Source organism: Chrysochloris asiatica, unplaced genomic scaffold, assembly GCF_000296735.1.
Source record: "Chrysochloris asiatica unplaced genomic scaffold, ChrAsi1.0 scaffold00207, whole genome shotgun sequence".
NCBI lineage: Eukaryota > Metazoa > Chordata > Mammalia > Afrosoricida > Chrysochloridae > Chrysochloris > Chrysochloris asiatica.
Genome location: NW_006408725.1, coordinates 2,869,899 through 2,885,118, shown reverse-complemented (window position 1 = coordinate 2,885,118; position 15,220 = coordinate 2,869,899). Strand labels below are relative to the sequence as shown.

Sequence of the window (15,220 nt, the reverse complement as noted above, 5' to 3'; positions counted from 1 at the left end):
ACCAGCCGCTCCTTGGAAACCCCATACAGGATCTATGAGTCGAACCAACTCTAAACAATAACAACAAATCTTTTGACACCAACACTATTTTTAGAACCAAGGTAGCCTCCTGACGATGAGAGTAGTAAAGCAGTTCTCCACCCTTTATGCCTGTCTACTTTGGAATCTCATTTGAGGCTACACCATTCTGCTTCCTCCTCTTCCCTTAAATCTACAGTTTCACCAAGATGCTGGGTACTTGGAGACATTAAGATGAGTAAAATATTTGTCTTTGAGGAGTTTAGAAAATGTTGAGGAATAAGAGAGAAAACTTATAATAAAATGTAACATGTATCATGGAGATCTCTACATAATGAGAAGGGAACAGAAAATAGAACCAGTGCCCTAAGGGGTATCTGTAAGTCTGCAGAGAGGAACTGGTATTTCAGTCATTCATTTAAGTATTTATTGCAGTCCTGTTCATGCCAGGCATTGTTTCTCAGTGACAGAAAAAAAAAAAAGCAACAAGAAAGCTGCAGTGGCTTTTATCAGTTTAGCATTCTAGAAAAGATGCAAAGAAACAAATAAATACATAATTAAGCAGATAGGAATGAGCACCAAGGAAAATCAAACAGGATAGAGGGGCAGAGAGTCATGGGGTGGGAGGGAATGTGTGCAGTTTTAACTAGGATAAGGTGATAATTGGAGTCCTGGTATGGTACTGCAGAATAAACACTGGACAGCTAACCACAAAGTTGGTGGTTCAAACCCAGCAGCCACTCCTTGGAAACTCTACAGAGTCGCTATGAGTTGGAACCGACTCGATATCACTTAAAAACAACAACAACAAAGTAATGATTTTATTGTTGTTGTTAAGTGATATCGAGTCGATTTTGACTCATAGCGATTCTGTATCGTTTCTGAGCGGCTGGTGAGTTTGAACGGTCAACCTTGCGGTTCAAACCAACCTTGTGGTCCAGTGCTTAATCCGATATCACCACACCATGACTCCAGTGGAGAAGGGCGTCGTATAAATATCTAGGGAAAGAGTGCTCCAGACAAAAGGAACATCAAGTGCCAAGTTTCTGAGGTCAACATGAGGAATTTAAACTTCATAAGCACAAAAAGGTTCTCAAACAATCAGGACAAAGCTATTAGATTTTAGCAAGGCTAACAACAACAACAACAACAATTCTGACCCTCCTGGTGTGGTGCTATAGGATAAGCACTGGACCGCAAGGTCGGTTTGAGCTATAAGATCAGCTCTTCAAACCCACCAGCAGCTCTTCGAAAACCTTATATTGATTGAGTCGCTTTGAGTCGGAACCGACTGAATGGCACTTCACAACAACAAAAACCATTCTGACTGTGGTGTGGAGACTGGCCAGGCTAGGAAGAGGCTAGTGGCATGCACTAACTTTTCACACAGGACAGAATTTTTTGAGAGTCGTTAGTGATGGCGGCATTCTAAGTTAATTCTCAAAGGATGGCAGAAGACAAGCAGAGGCAAGAGTGAGAAATGTTGCCACAAATAGGTGTTGTGGGCAAGCCCAGAGCACTTTCTCAAAGGGCTTTGCAGGTGTGGCAATGACTTGCCTGCATTGTATCACATTCCCAGCCCACACAGGCTGAGAAGGCTGATGAGTAGGCAGCCCTTTAGATGAGCTGCTGTCTGACAGGTCTCAGCTGTGGGGCGATGCCTTGATGACTGCATACAAAATTTGGGTCAAGCATTTAAGAAACGGGAGGAGAGTCATTTGTGAGCTGAACTGGCTTTTTATTGAATAACATGACACTCATGAGTCTAAAACAGTTGTCAGACCCAATTTGCTTCTTTCATGAAATAGGTCATCAGTTTAGGGACATTTCAGGGGCACAGCCGAGAGTGGGAATTGGATCACTTGTTTCCTACGAATTCATCATCTGAGGCCCCTGAGGTTGGGGGCTGTGTCGTAGCTCCATTTCTCTAGAGCACCAAGTACAATGCCTTAAACAATTTTTGTTGTTCTTTGGTTGCTGTAGAGTTGGTTCTGGCTCATGGTGACTCCGTGTATATAGAGTAGAATTTCTCTACAGGATTTCTAAGGCTGTGACTTTTCTGAAACAGATCACTAGGCCTGTCTTCTGAGGCACCTCTGGATGGATTCGAACTGTGAACCTCTCAGCTAGTAGTCAACCACTTAGCCATTTATGTGGTCCAGTGCTTAATCCTTGCTCAATAAACTTGGCTTGAGGGAATAAATGTGCCCCAAAGTACTAAGATTCCTTGTCCCTGAGTGATCTAACTATAACCTGAGGAAATTGTGTATGTTATATTGTTTGTTGTTGTTAGGTGCCATCGAGTCGGTACTGACTCATAGCAACCCTATGCACAACAGAATGAAATACTGCCAGGTCCTGGGCCAGCCCATTGATGCTGCTATATTATCAATCTATCTCACTGGGGTCTTCCTCTTTCCTCTGACCCTCCACCTTAATCCTCAAACTTGACATTTTTGTTCTTCAACGCTTTAAAAAGGTCTTGTGCAACAGATTTGCCTAATGCGATTATGTCGTTTGATTTCTTGACTGCTGCTTCCATGAGTGTTGATAGTTGATCCAAGAAGAATGAATATTAGAAAGTAAAAAAAATATTAGCTAGGAGAAAGCATAGAAGTGCTTGGCATGGAGAAATAGAGCCTACACATCAAAGACTATTTTTAGTTTGCTACGAACTCTCTAAGATATCTAGGTAAACAGATCCACATTTCTTGCCATTTGACTTCAATATTCTTCCAAAATTAATAATCAATTATTATAATTAAATTGTACTGAATTCTATCATTTATAAAAAGGGCTCCTGGTAGTGTAGTGTATTACAAGCTTGGCTGCTAACTGCAAGGTCAGTAGTTTGAATCTACCAGGTACTCCATGTGAGAAAGTTGAGGTTTTCTGCTCACATAAAGATTTACAGCCTTGGGAACCCTATACAAGGATGCTATAAGTTGGCACAGACTCAGTGGCACACCACCACCATCATCATTCATAGAACAAAGTTCAAGTTGAGCCAATAGACATATTTCCAATTTCATCCTATTACATATGCCTTAATTTTTCTTTAATTTAGAGTCTTCTTCTAGAAAGTAATGCAATGGAGAAGCTGGCTTTGTTTCTTCCTTTTCTAAAATTCTATATATATTACAATTGAATGAATCAATGCTCCTTTGCTGCCTGTACTACTAAATTGGTTAAAAATGTTTAATTCTTTCATGCTTTGTAGATCATGCTAGCTCATGATGCTATCCTTGAGGGTTAGCAATGTATCATTTAGGAGATGAAAAACAGATCTGTAGAGGGATATTCATCCAATAAGATTCATTAAACTCCTTTCCAGGCACTGTGCTAGAAAAATAACAGAGATTAAGACAAAATCTGTGTTCTCAGTCTAGCAATCTCCTTAATAATATCAAGTTAATCAGTATTTATCATATTCTTCATATTTTTACATTATTGAATATCTATTCTTATTTATAACATTTCTTTGGCTCCTAGAGTATACATGCAGTCTCCTAGCTCTATAGCAGAACTCCAAATTTTCATATACAGTAAGACCTACTTTTGAATTCCCTGTTCTGTTTGACTTAAATATTTGTCTATTCCAATGATACTACCATATTAATTTGATTCCAGGGCCTGTATGTTTTGATACCTATTAAAGCATGTACCCCTCACCAGTCTTCCTTGGCAAGATTTTATTAGTTATTCTTGGGCCTTTATTGTTCTATATAAACTTGCAGAAAATTTTGGATTCTTAACTGGATATTTGCTGGATTGCAATCGGAATTGCATTAAAACTATAAATTAACTTTGTGGAAAGAGACATTTTTATGATGCTGTTCTTCCAGCCAAGGATATAATATTTCTAACCATTTGTTCAGATCTTGATTTATGTTATTCAATTGACATTTTACTGTTTAGCAAAAGATTCTGTAAACAAAGTTAATAAAAAACATATTTGAAAAGTAATGTTTTAAAGGAAGAAGACAAATAAAAGGGTGTGGTGCTGTAGGATAAGCACTGGACTGTTAACCACAAATTCAGCAGTTCAACCCCACCAACTATTCCTTGTAAATCCTATACAGGCTTGCTATGAGTCAGAACAGACTCAATGGCACTTAACAACAATAAGAAGACATAAAGAGCTCTTATAAATTAATAGGAGAGCAATAAACAACAAGAACAAAAATGGGCAAAATACACGATTAGGCAATTTACAGAGGGGTAAATCCTAGTGGTGCTGAAGGATAAGCACTGGACTGCAAGGTTGGCTTGAACCGCAAGGTCAGTGGTTCAAATCCACCAGCCCCTCCTTGGAAACCCTATACAGGGTTGTTATGAGTTGGAATGGACTTGACAGCAGTTAATAACAACAACAACAAAAACCCAAACAGGCTGTTGTTGAGTGCCGTCGAGTCAATTCCGACCCATAGTGACCCTGTATAGGGTTTCCAAGAAGCAGCTGGTGAGTTTGAACTACTGACCTTGCAGTTCAAACAGCTTTGCAGTCTGGTGCATTAACCCACAGCGCCACCCCAGGACTCCAAACAGGTAGTAAACTTGAAAAAATGCTTAAACTCACTGATAGAAGATTTTCAAATTGAATAAAGTATCACTTTACTCTGGGATTTCCCAACAGTATCATTACTGATGCTCTAGCTAGATTACTCTCTGTTGTGGGAGCTACTCTGACTATTGTAGAATATACCATGTTGTTGTTGTAAGTACCGTGGAGTCAGTTCCAACTCATAGTGACCCTGCACAGGGTTTCTGAGGCTGTAAATCTTTACGGGAGCAGAACGTCTCACCTTTCCCCTGAGGAACTGCTGGTAGTTTTGAACTGCTGACTTTGCGGTTGGCAGCCCAACTCGTAACCACTATGCTACCACAGTTCCTTAGAATACACCTACTCATCATTTACTGACTATTTCAATATCTGACAGTTTGCATTTATGACAATAGTAAAAGATCTACGATCCAACTATTTTGTGAATTAACAACATACACCTGGCAGCAATGAATACCAAGGAAAGGCAATAGTAACAGTGGCAGTGATGGTGGAAGGTCATGTGTTAACTTGACTGGGCCATGCTTTTTAGTGATTTGAAAGTTATGTAAAGATGTGTTGTTGTTAAGTACTCTGACTCATAGTGACCCTACACAGGGTTTCCGAGGCTGTGAATCTTTACAGGAGCAGAAAGCCTCATCTTTCTCCCGTGGAACAACAGGTAGTTTCAAACTGCCAACCTTGAGGTTAGCAGCCCAATTCTTAACCACTAGGCTACCAGAGCTCCTTATGTTATGATGTAGTCATCCTATATTTTGTGAACTGATGTGATCATCCTCTTTTTTCACCTAACACTGAATTTTGCATAATGACCTGGTCTTTGAGATCTAACCATGACCATAAGTAAGGAGTGGGCATATTTAGAATCTCTGGCTCTGCCTACAAGAGGCAAGTAGCACACACATACACACCAATCCATGATAATCAAAAAATATCTCCAGACTTGCTAAAGGTCCTCTCAGGGGCAAGACTTCCACAAGCTGAGAACCTCTCACTAACACCTATAAGACTAGCAAAACTTCAAAAGCCAGATTTAACGTCTTGTTGGCAGGGCTGCAGTACTAAAAGAATACTCTCATATTCTGGCAATAAAAATGGAAATGATTCTTGCTTTTGTAAAAAAACAACTGAGCAACACCTATGTTTTTAAAATGTATACATTATTTGGCCTAGCAATCTCACTCCTTGGGCTAAATCTCATTCTGCACACATGAAATAAACAATAGATACAGATATATTGTACACGCATGTTTACTTTAGCTTAGCATGACCATAAATAGGAAATGATTGAATAGGTTATGCCACCCCAACATGGGATGTTATATAAATATTAGAAATAATAAATACCATTGACTATGCAGAGGTGTTTATCTGTGTAGATCCTAACAATTATGAATAATATTGTGAAGAATGGAAGTTCTAGAACATTTAATTATGCTCATGCAGAACTGTGCATAGACTTAAGATGCATTCAGTCATCTGAACAGAAAATGAGGAAATTGCATGGTTTAAAATCAAGAAAGGTATGTTTCAGGGTTGTACCCTTTTACCATACTTATTCAATCTGTCTGCTGAGCAAATAATCTGAGAAGTTGGACTATATGAAAAAGAATGTGGTATCAGGATTGGAGGAAGACTCATTAACAACTTGCAATATGCAGAAGATACAACCTTGTTTTCTAAAAGTGAAGAGAACTTGAAGCACTTACTGATGAAGATCAAAGATTAGACTTCTGTATGAATTACACCTCAATTTTAGAAAACAAAACCCCTCACAATTGGGCCAATAAGCAGCATCAGAACAAACTGAGAAAAGATTGAAGTTGTCAAGAATCTGATTTTATTTGGATTCACAATCAATGTCCATGGAAGCAGCAGTCAAGAAATAAAATGATAGATTGCACTGGGCAGATCTGCTGCAAAAGACCTCTTAAAGTGTTAAAAAGCAAACATGCCACCTTGAGAATTAAGGTATGCCTGACCTAAATCATATTTTCATTCACTTCATTATGTATGCAAAAGGTGGGCAGTGGATAAGGAAGCCCAATGAAGACTTGATGCCTTTGAATTATGGTTTTGGTGAAGAATATTAACTACACCACGGACTTCCAGAATAAACAAATCTGTCTTAGAAAAAGTATAGCCAGAATGCTTCTTAGAAGTAAGGATGTCAAGCCTTTTTCTCACTTACTTTGGACATATTATCAGAGGGATCAATTGCTGGAGAAGGTCATCATGTTTGGAAAAATAGAGGGTCAGCAAAAAAGAAGACCTTTAATGAGATAGATTGACATAGTGGCTGCAACAGTGGGTTTAAAATACCAAGGATTTGGAAGATGGTATAGTATTGGGCAGTGCTTCATTCCGTTACACATAGGGTCACTATGAGTCAGAACGGACTTGACAGCACCTTTCAACAAGAACAACATATCTTGTTACATAGAATGTTCTCCATGAATTATTTCTGAGAAAAGAAATATCCAGAAGAGTGTATTGTTTTGTTGTTAAATGCCATCGAGTCGGTTCCAACTTGTAGTGACCCTATATAAGTGTTTCCGAGGAGCAGGTGGTGGGTTTGAACTCTGACCTTGTGGTTCATAGTCCAGTGCTGATCCTACAGTGTACAGTAGGCTATATTTTACAAAACACACATCCAAACTCCTACATTCTTTATATAAGTAGAGAAAATTATCCTTCAATATTCTATTTAACTCCTGGAGAATATATCTGTAGGTCATATATTTGTGATGTGTTGTTGTGAAATGCCATCAAGTCACTTCTGGCTCATGGTGACCCTGCATACGGTTTCCAAGGAGCAGCTGGTGGGTTTGAACTGCCAACCTTGTGGTTCACAGTCCAGTACTGATCCTACAGCTCCTCACCAGAATCTAAAATATATAAAGGACTCAGAACTCGACAACAAAAAGACAAACTGCCTAATTAAGAATTGGATGGGCAAAGGACTTGAATAGACAAAAAGATACATGAATGGCTAACAAGCACATGAAAAGAGCTCAACATTTGTCATTCTGTCTATTACCATCTAGTTGATTCTGACTTATGCTGATCCCATGTGAGCAGAGTAGAAGTAAACGCCATAGGATTCTTAAGGTGGATTGTTTTTCATTCTGTTGTTCATAGGGCCTGTATGAATTGTAACTGACTCAATGGTACCTAACAACAACAATCTTTTAGAAGCAAGTTGCCAGGCCTTTCTTCCAAGGCATCATTGGATGGATTGAAACAAGCAACCTTTAGGTTAGTAATTGATCACTTAACTAATTGCACCACAAAGGAACGCCTTTTTAGCTGTTCCAATCAGTTGCCAGTAGAGTCAAATCCAACTCACCTTGGCCTGATGCGTACAGCATACAACTGCTCCATAGGGTTTTCAAGGCTGTGTGACCTTTTAGAAATAGATCACTAGGTCTTTTTCCGAAGTGTCTCTGAGTAGATTTGAGCCACCAATGTTAGTCATTAATGAAATGTAAATCAAAACTACAATGACACACCACTTCACACTCATTGTTGTTGCTAACTGCTGTGGAGTTGGTTCCAACTCATAGGGACCCTGTATAAGGTTTCTGAGGAGCAGCTAGTGGGTTTGAACCACCGACCCTGTGGTTAGCAGTTCAGTGCTTATGCTACAGCGCCACACTAGGACTCCATTATGTGAATTAGCAGTTCTCATTTTTGCCTCAAGACTCCTGTTATTGAGGACCCTTAAGAGTTTTTGGTTTATACTTCATACCTATTGATATTTATTCATATTAGAAATTACACCAGAAAAACTTATTAAACATAAGACTATATATACAAGCACAGTCTCATCTCAGAGTGATGTCATCACACATCATATAGCCTCTAGAATTAAAAAGGAAATAAGGTCTTAGTCTTATTATGAAAGTTGTTTTGATCTCATGGAACCTCTGCAAAGGTCCTGAGGATCTCCAGGGCTTACCTACCACACTTTGATCCCTATTGATAGATGGCACAGTGATTTAAGTGCTCAGCTGCTAACATGAGACTTCAGTGATTGAACGAGGCGCTAGAAGAACGTGGTGGTCTGTTTCCTAATGCAAATATTACAACCTTGGAAACTCTATCCAGGCTTGGGTTTTTTTGTTTGTTTTGGAGAGATGTAAATACCACCAACTGATTTTCTTCAGACATTGATCAGCTCATATATACTGGTGCATTCGCTTGTGCAGCCTTAGAAACATGTCTTTTTTTTCTTTTACTGTAATATCTGTTCCACCTGGAGGATTCATATTTTTGTTACTGATATATCACTTGCTGCCGCAGGAGAAAAATTGAGCTAGATGCATAACATACATTAAAGGAAATGGAGAGTTCAAAGAGATTCCCTGTGAGCTTTTGGCAAGATCTACAAACACCACAGGGAAAGTTGGTTTAAACGGTGCAGCTATGTCTGCAATGGAAGAACTGGGACAGAACTGAGCTGCGAGTGAGGCAGGAAGAGGCACACAAAGGGAGAGGAAAGGAAGCCCTAAGGAATCCTTGTCATACTTTGCCCTTGAAAAGTATGCCAAGACCTGCATTCTCTCTAATGCAGAGGTTGATCTTGTTTCGTGATAACCTACTTTAATGGCGCAGGGTCTTCCCACTTGCTTTTCAACGACAGATCATACTGTACGGCGACGTGTTTAATTGCTTTTTGTATCCTATGGGGAAGGGCGGAGGGGGAGAGCACAAGTGCAAGAAAACCCTTTAGTTGGGACTACATCAGTCTTTTTAAGTGACTAGCTTGCTCATTCTTCTCACGCTGTTTTTTTCTACTTCCTTTGATTCAGCCTCTTCGTAAGCGCCCTGAGCTGTTAGATTCTGAGCTTGTAGTGTCTTTCTATCGGAGATGAAATTACAAGTTAAAACAAGAAAGCTGCTAAAGAATTCATTCCTCTGCCCCAAGGTTAAATTTCTGACCGCCCTTGGTCTCCAAATCTCTCCGAAAACGACGTAGAAATCCCAGGAATGGTGATTAAGAATTAGAGAGGGTGACTGCATGGAACGACACATTCCTTTCAGTGGGAGGTTAAGCCCAACGGAACATTCTGGACAGGTGAGCTGCAGCAGTGACCGTGTGTGGGACAAGCGCGTGTCAAGGAACAAGCATCTGCGTTCAGGCAGGAGTCTCCGACGCCCTTCGTGCCACAGCCAGAGGACGTCAGCAGCCCGGTATTCCCAGACGGCCAGTCCGTATCTTCTGAGAGGCGTAGAGCCACTGACCAATGGGAAAGCAGGTATTATGCTAGCGTCCGCTGTGACTGGCTACTAGGCTGAAGCTTGGAGGTGGAGGGCGGGCCTTGGGTGTGTCTAGTTTTAGGCCGTGCGTCTGGGCGGTGACACGTGAGGAAGCCTCTGCAGGGAAAGGCCCTGGGAGCTGCGGCGAGAGGCGGGGGGTGGTGTCCTGGACGGCCTGGCCCTGCCGGTAGGAGGCGCCATTCTCACTTACTGGTGCCCGTGTGGAGTCGGCAGTTAAACCTCATTCTAGAGGAGGAGGAAAAAGGGGAGGAGAAGGAAGGGGCCGGGTTAGGTCCCCGCCCCTCGCTCCCCGTATGGATGTGACGGGCCCGGTGTCCCGGCGGGCGGCGGCGGCGGCGGCCACCATGCTTCTGCGCACGGCTCGGGTCCCTCGGGAGTGCTGGTTCTTGCCCACCGCGCTCCTCTGCGCCTACGGCTTCTTCGCCAGCCTCAGGCCGTCCGAGCCCTTCCTGACCCCCTACCTGCTAGGGCCGGACAAGAACCTCACCAAGAGGGAGGTACGCGCCGCGTCCACCGCGGGGCCGGAGGCTGGGCGGCCGGGCGGCGGGGGGATAGACGAGCGCATTTGATGTGTGCGGGGAGGGGGTGCGGTTAGCTAACGCACCGGCAACGAGAAGGGCGTCCGAGTAGCTGGAACCATTCTGGACAGACTTTCTGACTTCTCGCAATTGGCAAGCGGGTCTGCGCCCTGCACGGCATCAATTCACATTTCCCTGCTGTCCAATGGATTTAGAGGGTCTGGAGCGCCGATGCACGTGGGACTTCGGCCATTTACCGAGGATGCTGTAATGGGGCCGGGCCTGACTACCCAAACTGGTCCAGCAGTTAGCAGCTGTTGGAAGTGGAGGAGTATAGTTTGATTTTAGAAGTGCAAACCGATGCAGCATAACCACTTTTTCTGAAAGCACCTCTTTCCCCCAGTACTTTGCTTACCTTTCACAGGGTGAATATGCCCAGTCAAATAAGGACAGTACAGGGACACACACAAAAAAAATTCCTTCGTCTTATTTTTTCTTGATTTTCACTTGGGTGGGTCCCAAGGATATGCTGCTGCCCCCCCTTTAGGCACCACCTCCTGGGTTAAAAACAGATACTTAGATGGTATCATATAATTGTCGCTTAATTACAGTTTTTTTCTGTATTGTTCGTTGTTGCTTCACCGTTGTTAGTTTCGCTCCTCAAGGAGATGGTGAGATTTTTGAATGCTACAGTGCTTCTGTGACGTTCAGGGTAATTGAGAACACATAGTCGATGAATAAGAACTTCTTGATGATTGATTTTTCCTAGAGTGGGACTTAAAAGTACTTCAAAAGTTCATAGTGTTCTTTAGATATGTGTTTAACGCTAAAGTGTCTGGTCAATCCCAACACTTTCCCGTTGCAGAAGAAAAGCATTATATAAACTGGAAAAAGGAATTCATCCCAGGGTGCTACCACAAAACCAGAATAAACAAGATTCAGCAACTTTTTCCTGGAACTTAACAAAGGGTGAAATCTAAAGTTTACCATTCTTTTTCCTAGTAGACACAGAGTGAGTATTCATTAGCTGGGTTGTTTTTGTTTTTTCCTATGCCTTCTTTTCCTTCCACCTTGCCTCCCTGCCCCAGTTTCTGTGAAATACTCCTCCCATTTAACCTTAGTCTCCCGGCTGTGGTTAGTAGTCACCCCTTTTGGGTCATAGCGTAACAGGTCATAGGAAGAGGTGGCACTACCTGAATCATTTATAGACCAACTGTATATAATTACTCATAGCCCAATTTTGGTTGCTACAACTTGTGGCACTGTGGGTTAATGCACTGGACTGCAAGGTCGGCGGTTTAAGCTCACCAGCTGCTTCTCAGAAACCCTGTACAAGGTCACTATGAGTCAGAACCAACTCAATGGCACTTGACAACAACAACAACAACACAACACTTGCTGATCCATTGTCAAGAGCACTTGAGAGGAAATTAAGAATCAGGATTAGATACTGATTGTTATTAAATGCCATTGAGTGGATTGGATCATTTAAATTTCTGATACTGTCATCTCTAGCAAGTATCTCTGATGTTTCTCAGTCTTATGCACCACTTCGCAGGGATTGTAAGAATTATTCATCACTTATTTGAATTTTAATGTTGCTTAAAAACAATAATAAAGTAGAAAGTGTTTACTCTTCTGAACAGAATGATTTTACAAGAGAAAATTACTGCACTAAATCTGAGAGAATGCTTTTGAAGATCCCAAACCACCACTGTATTTGAGGTATAGCCCCTGAGACAGAAATAATAGAGTTTATGTGCTGCTAACAATTAAAGTTTCATGTGAACTGCCATGTGATCTGCACAGTGTGTGTATCTTGCCTGACAGAGAAGCACGTGGGAATAAGCCTGCTCCCAGTGTTGGTATTTGAAAGGTGATCTGTTTTTTCACATGCTCTAGGCAGAGAACTGCTTTGCAATGTGCCATCAGCTGCTCTATCATGTCAGAAAGCTTTCTAGGATGAGTGAAACATGTTCAGGGGGCATAGAAATAAAGCAGGGATGTCAGGTCCAGGCTGATTGTGTAACAAAAGCATAAATTCACTTCTGTTATTGCAGATTAGATGAGGAAGAGGACAGGGTTTAAAGAGAAATCTGGTGGTCTGGGTGGGAAAGAGGTGTCATTTTTCTGTGAGCCCCCACACACAACATCCCCTCCCCCCCCCCCCGCCCAAAATCATGACTGATTATTTTGGTTTGGTTATGCACCCTGTGACTCAGCTCACCCTATAAAGAACCCTAGAATTTTTTTTTTTTTTAGTTTTTATTGTGAATTGAATGATAGTTTACTTTACATGGGAGAACATCAGCTTTACATTCATCCTAGCGTATTTTGTTTCATTGCGATGATTATAATTCCCTCCATGAGTCATCACTCACCAGCATTTGCTTCCATCCCCACTGTTTATTTATTTATTTTGGATGTACACCGAAACACACAGTAATATATAGCCATTCACACAAACAAAGGGTATACCTCGCAAGCCTGCCTCCTGGCCGACAGCACACAACGCTACTCCCTCCCCAGAGTCCCCAGCTACTGCCTCTCTCCATGTCATCATCTCTGCCTCCATCTCTGGCATCACTGCTTCACTGGATGGGTCCCCCACTCTGCTCTTCTCCCTTGATGGTCCCAGGGTCCTCTGCTCCTAGACTGAAAGATCAATCCCTCCCCTCCTTTTGCTACAAAATGTCTACCTTTACATTTGTAATACTTACAATCAGCTCTGACAGCGATTGTTCACTATTGAACTGTAAGAGTCTTATTCCATCTCCTTTCACCAACCTGGCCCAGACAGGTTGGAAACCACTCAGAAGAGATTCTACCTTCCCCTGCACCCTCTGAAACTAGGTTCCCTCTTGAAAGCTTGTAAGCCAGTCACTTTGTGCCTTTGTAGCTCCCCCATTTTGGGTAGCAAGTGTCTGAGTTGCCCATCCCTGTCAACCCTGTGCTCCAAAGGGGTGGGAATGATCCTCGCTGTAAAGATTTGTTCCCTCTTTTGAGCTACTACATCTAATTTAAGTATAGGTTAAGTTCATCAAATGGTAGCAAATTACTCATTTTTTTCCTCTTCTTTCTTCCTCTAGTCAAGTTCTGATCATCCAGCCATTGAAGCCAGGTCAAATAGGTACTATCTGCAAGTATGGGTGTTCTTGTACATCCCCCCCACCCACTTCATATCAGCTGGACGCTTCACTCTCCCCACTAGTCCTCTGTGGCCATGTCCCTCCCTGTCCCTGAGCCTAGGAGTCCGTACTGCTGGACAACCAGGTCTCAATCTCAAACTAACAGGTGTCTGTTGAACGTGGTTGGACTTAACTCACAACTTCGTTGCTGTTTCTCCCCTACTTCCCCTTGTCGGTAGACCAACGTGGTCACCAGCCAGACCACATGTCTGCTTGAGAACCCTAGATTTTTAAGTAACTAAAGTTTGAATTAAATAGAACAACTTGTTCTCCTTCCTGAATGAGTGCTTGCTTTCAGCAATAGATGCTATTGTTAAGGGCCGATGAGTTGGTTTCAACTTATAGTGACCCTGTATAGGGTTTCCAAGGAATGTCTGGTGGGCTTGAACCACTGATCTTGAGGTTAGCAGTCCAGTGCTTATCCTACAGTGCTATACCAGGATTCCTTAACAATGAATAGTTAAGTAAAAAAATATGATTTTTAGGCATAGTGAATTCTAAATCATGTTTAATGGCATGCGTATTTAAGTTTGTATTTCCCACTAGAAATTTTCAGAAGGGCCATGTTGGATCATCTTAAATAGAACTGTTGTTGACCTAGTTTGAAGACAAAAGGTAGGAAAAAGGACTGCATTTCGTCTTTCCATTCTCAAAAGATTTTTCTTAGATTTCAGGGGGAAAATGTTACTTTTGAAATAGATACCACATTATGTCTTAAATAAACTAGAGTTCTAGTGTATTTCAATAGTTTAAAGTCAAACTTTGAATAAAACAGAGAGAGAACTCTTTACCTCCAAACATTTTTTGTTTTATCCTTGCGAAACCTTTTTTAGCATGTGCTTTTACAGCTACTCACTGCCTTTCTTTGATTTTTGGAAAAACATCCCATGTTTTCTGCCTGATAACTCAGAGTCTCACAGAGTTTGGCACTTAGACCTCTCTGACAGTCTTCTCTCGACCACATGCTTGTTCTTCCTGCGTTTTTCCACTTAAGTCCATGATGTCCACAGTCTCTCATCTACTGGTTACATTTGCAGATGTGTCCTCTGCTTGGACTTACTTTCCCATAAATATCTTGATATATTTCTGTTAGCCTTTAACTTTCTCAGCCTCAAGATTCTTCTCAGAGAAACAACATCTCAGAGAAGCAACTTTGTATTTCCTACTTCCTATGTAACACTGAACACTGTGTGTGTGTGTGTGTGTGTGTGTGTGTGTGTGTCTATATAGTTCTTACTAGGCTAGGAACTCCTGGAGAACTGACGCTTCATTTGATTCTTCTTTTGTGACTTCTTTCATACAGCTTCAGAATGTTGTTAAGTGCCATCCAGTCTTGATTCTTCTTTTGTGACTTCTTTCATACAGCTTCAGAATGTTGTTAAGTGCCATCCAGTCTGTTCCAACTCTTGAATGACCCTGTACAGGGTTTCTGAGGCTATTAATCTTTTGTGGGAACAGAAAGCCTCAGCTTTTCTCCCGAGGAGTGGCTGCTGGGTTTTGTAAGGACCAAACTGATTTTGCCTACCTAGAAACTGCTTGACTAAACTCTAGTCAGGCTCAGGAAAGCATTTTAAATAGACAAGGCCTCAGTTATTAGTTCCCTCCAGAGGCAAGGTCAATCTCCATTCTGTACATTAGCCTGAACACGT

The 15,220-nt window shown here is 41.7% G+C and overlaps 1 protein-coding gene across 1 annotated transcript in view; it reads left to right on the top strand.

The window, feature by feature from the left end:
- The first annotated feature begins 9,957 nt into the window (after nucleotides 1-9,957).
- Nucleotides 9,958-15,220, top strand: part of SLC19A2 (solute carrier family 19 (thiamine transporter), member 2) — a 32,431-nt gene continuing 27,168 nt past the window's right edge. Inside the window, exon 1 of the mRNA XM_006872631.1 lies at nucleotides 9,958-10,362. Within this exon, the coding sequence (XP_006872693.1) occupies nucleotides 10,159-10,362 (204 nt within the window). The 5' untranslated portion in view covers nucleotides 9,958-10,158. The remainder of the gene's footprint in view (nucleotides 10,363-15,220) is intronic.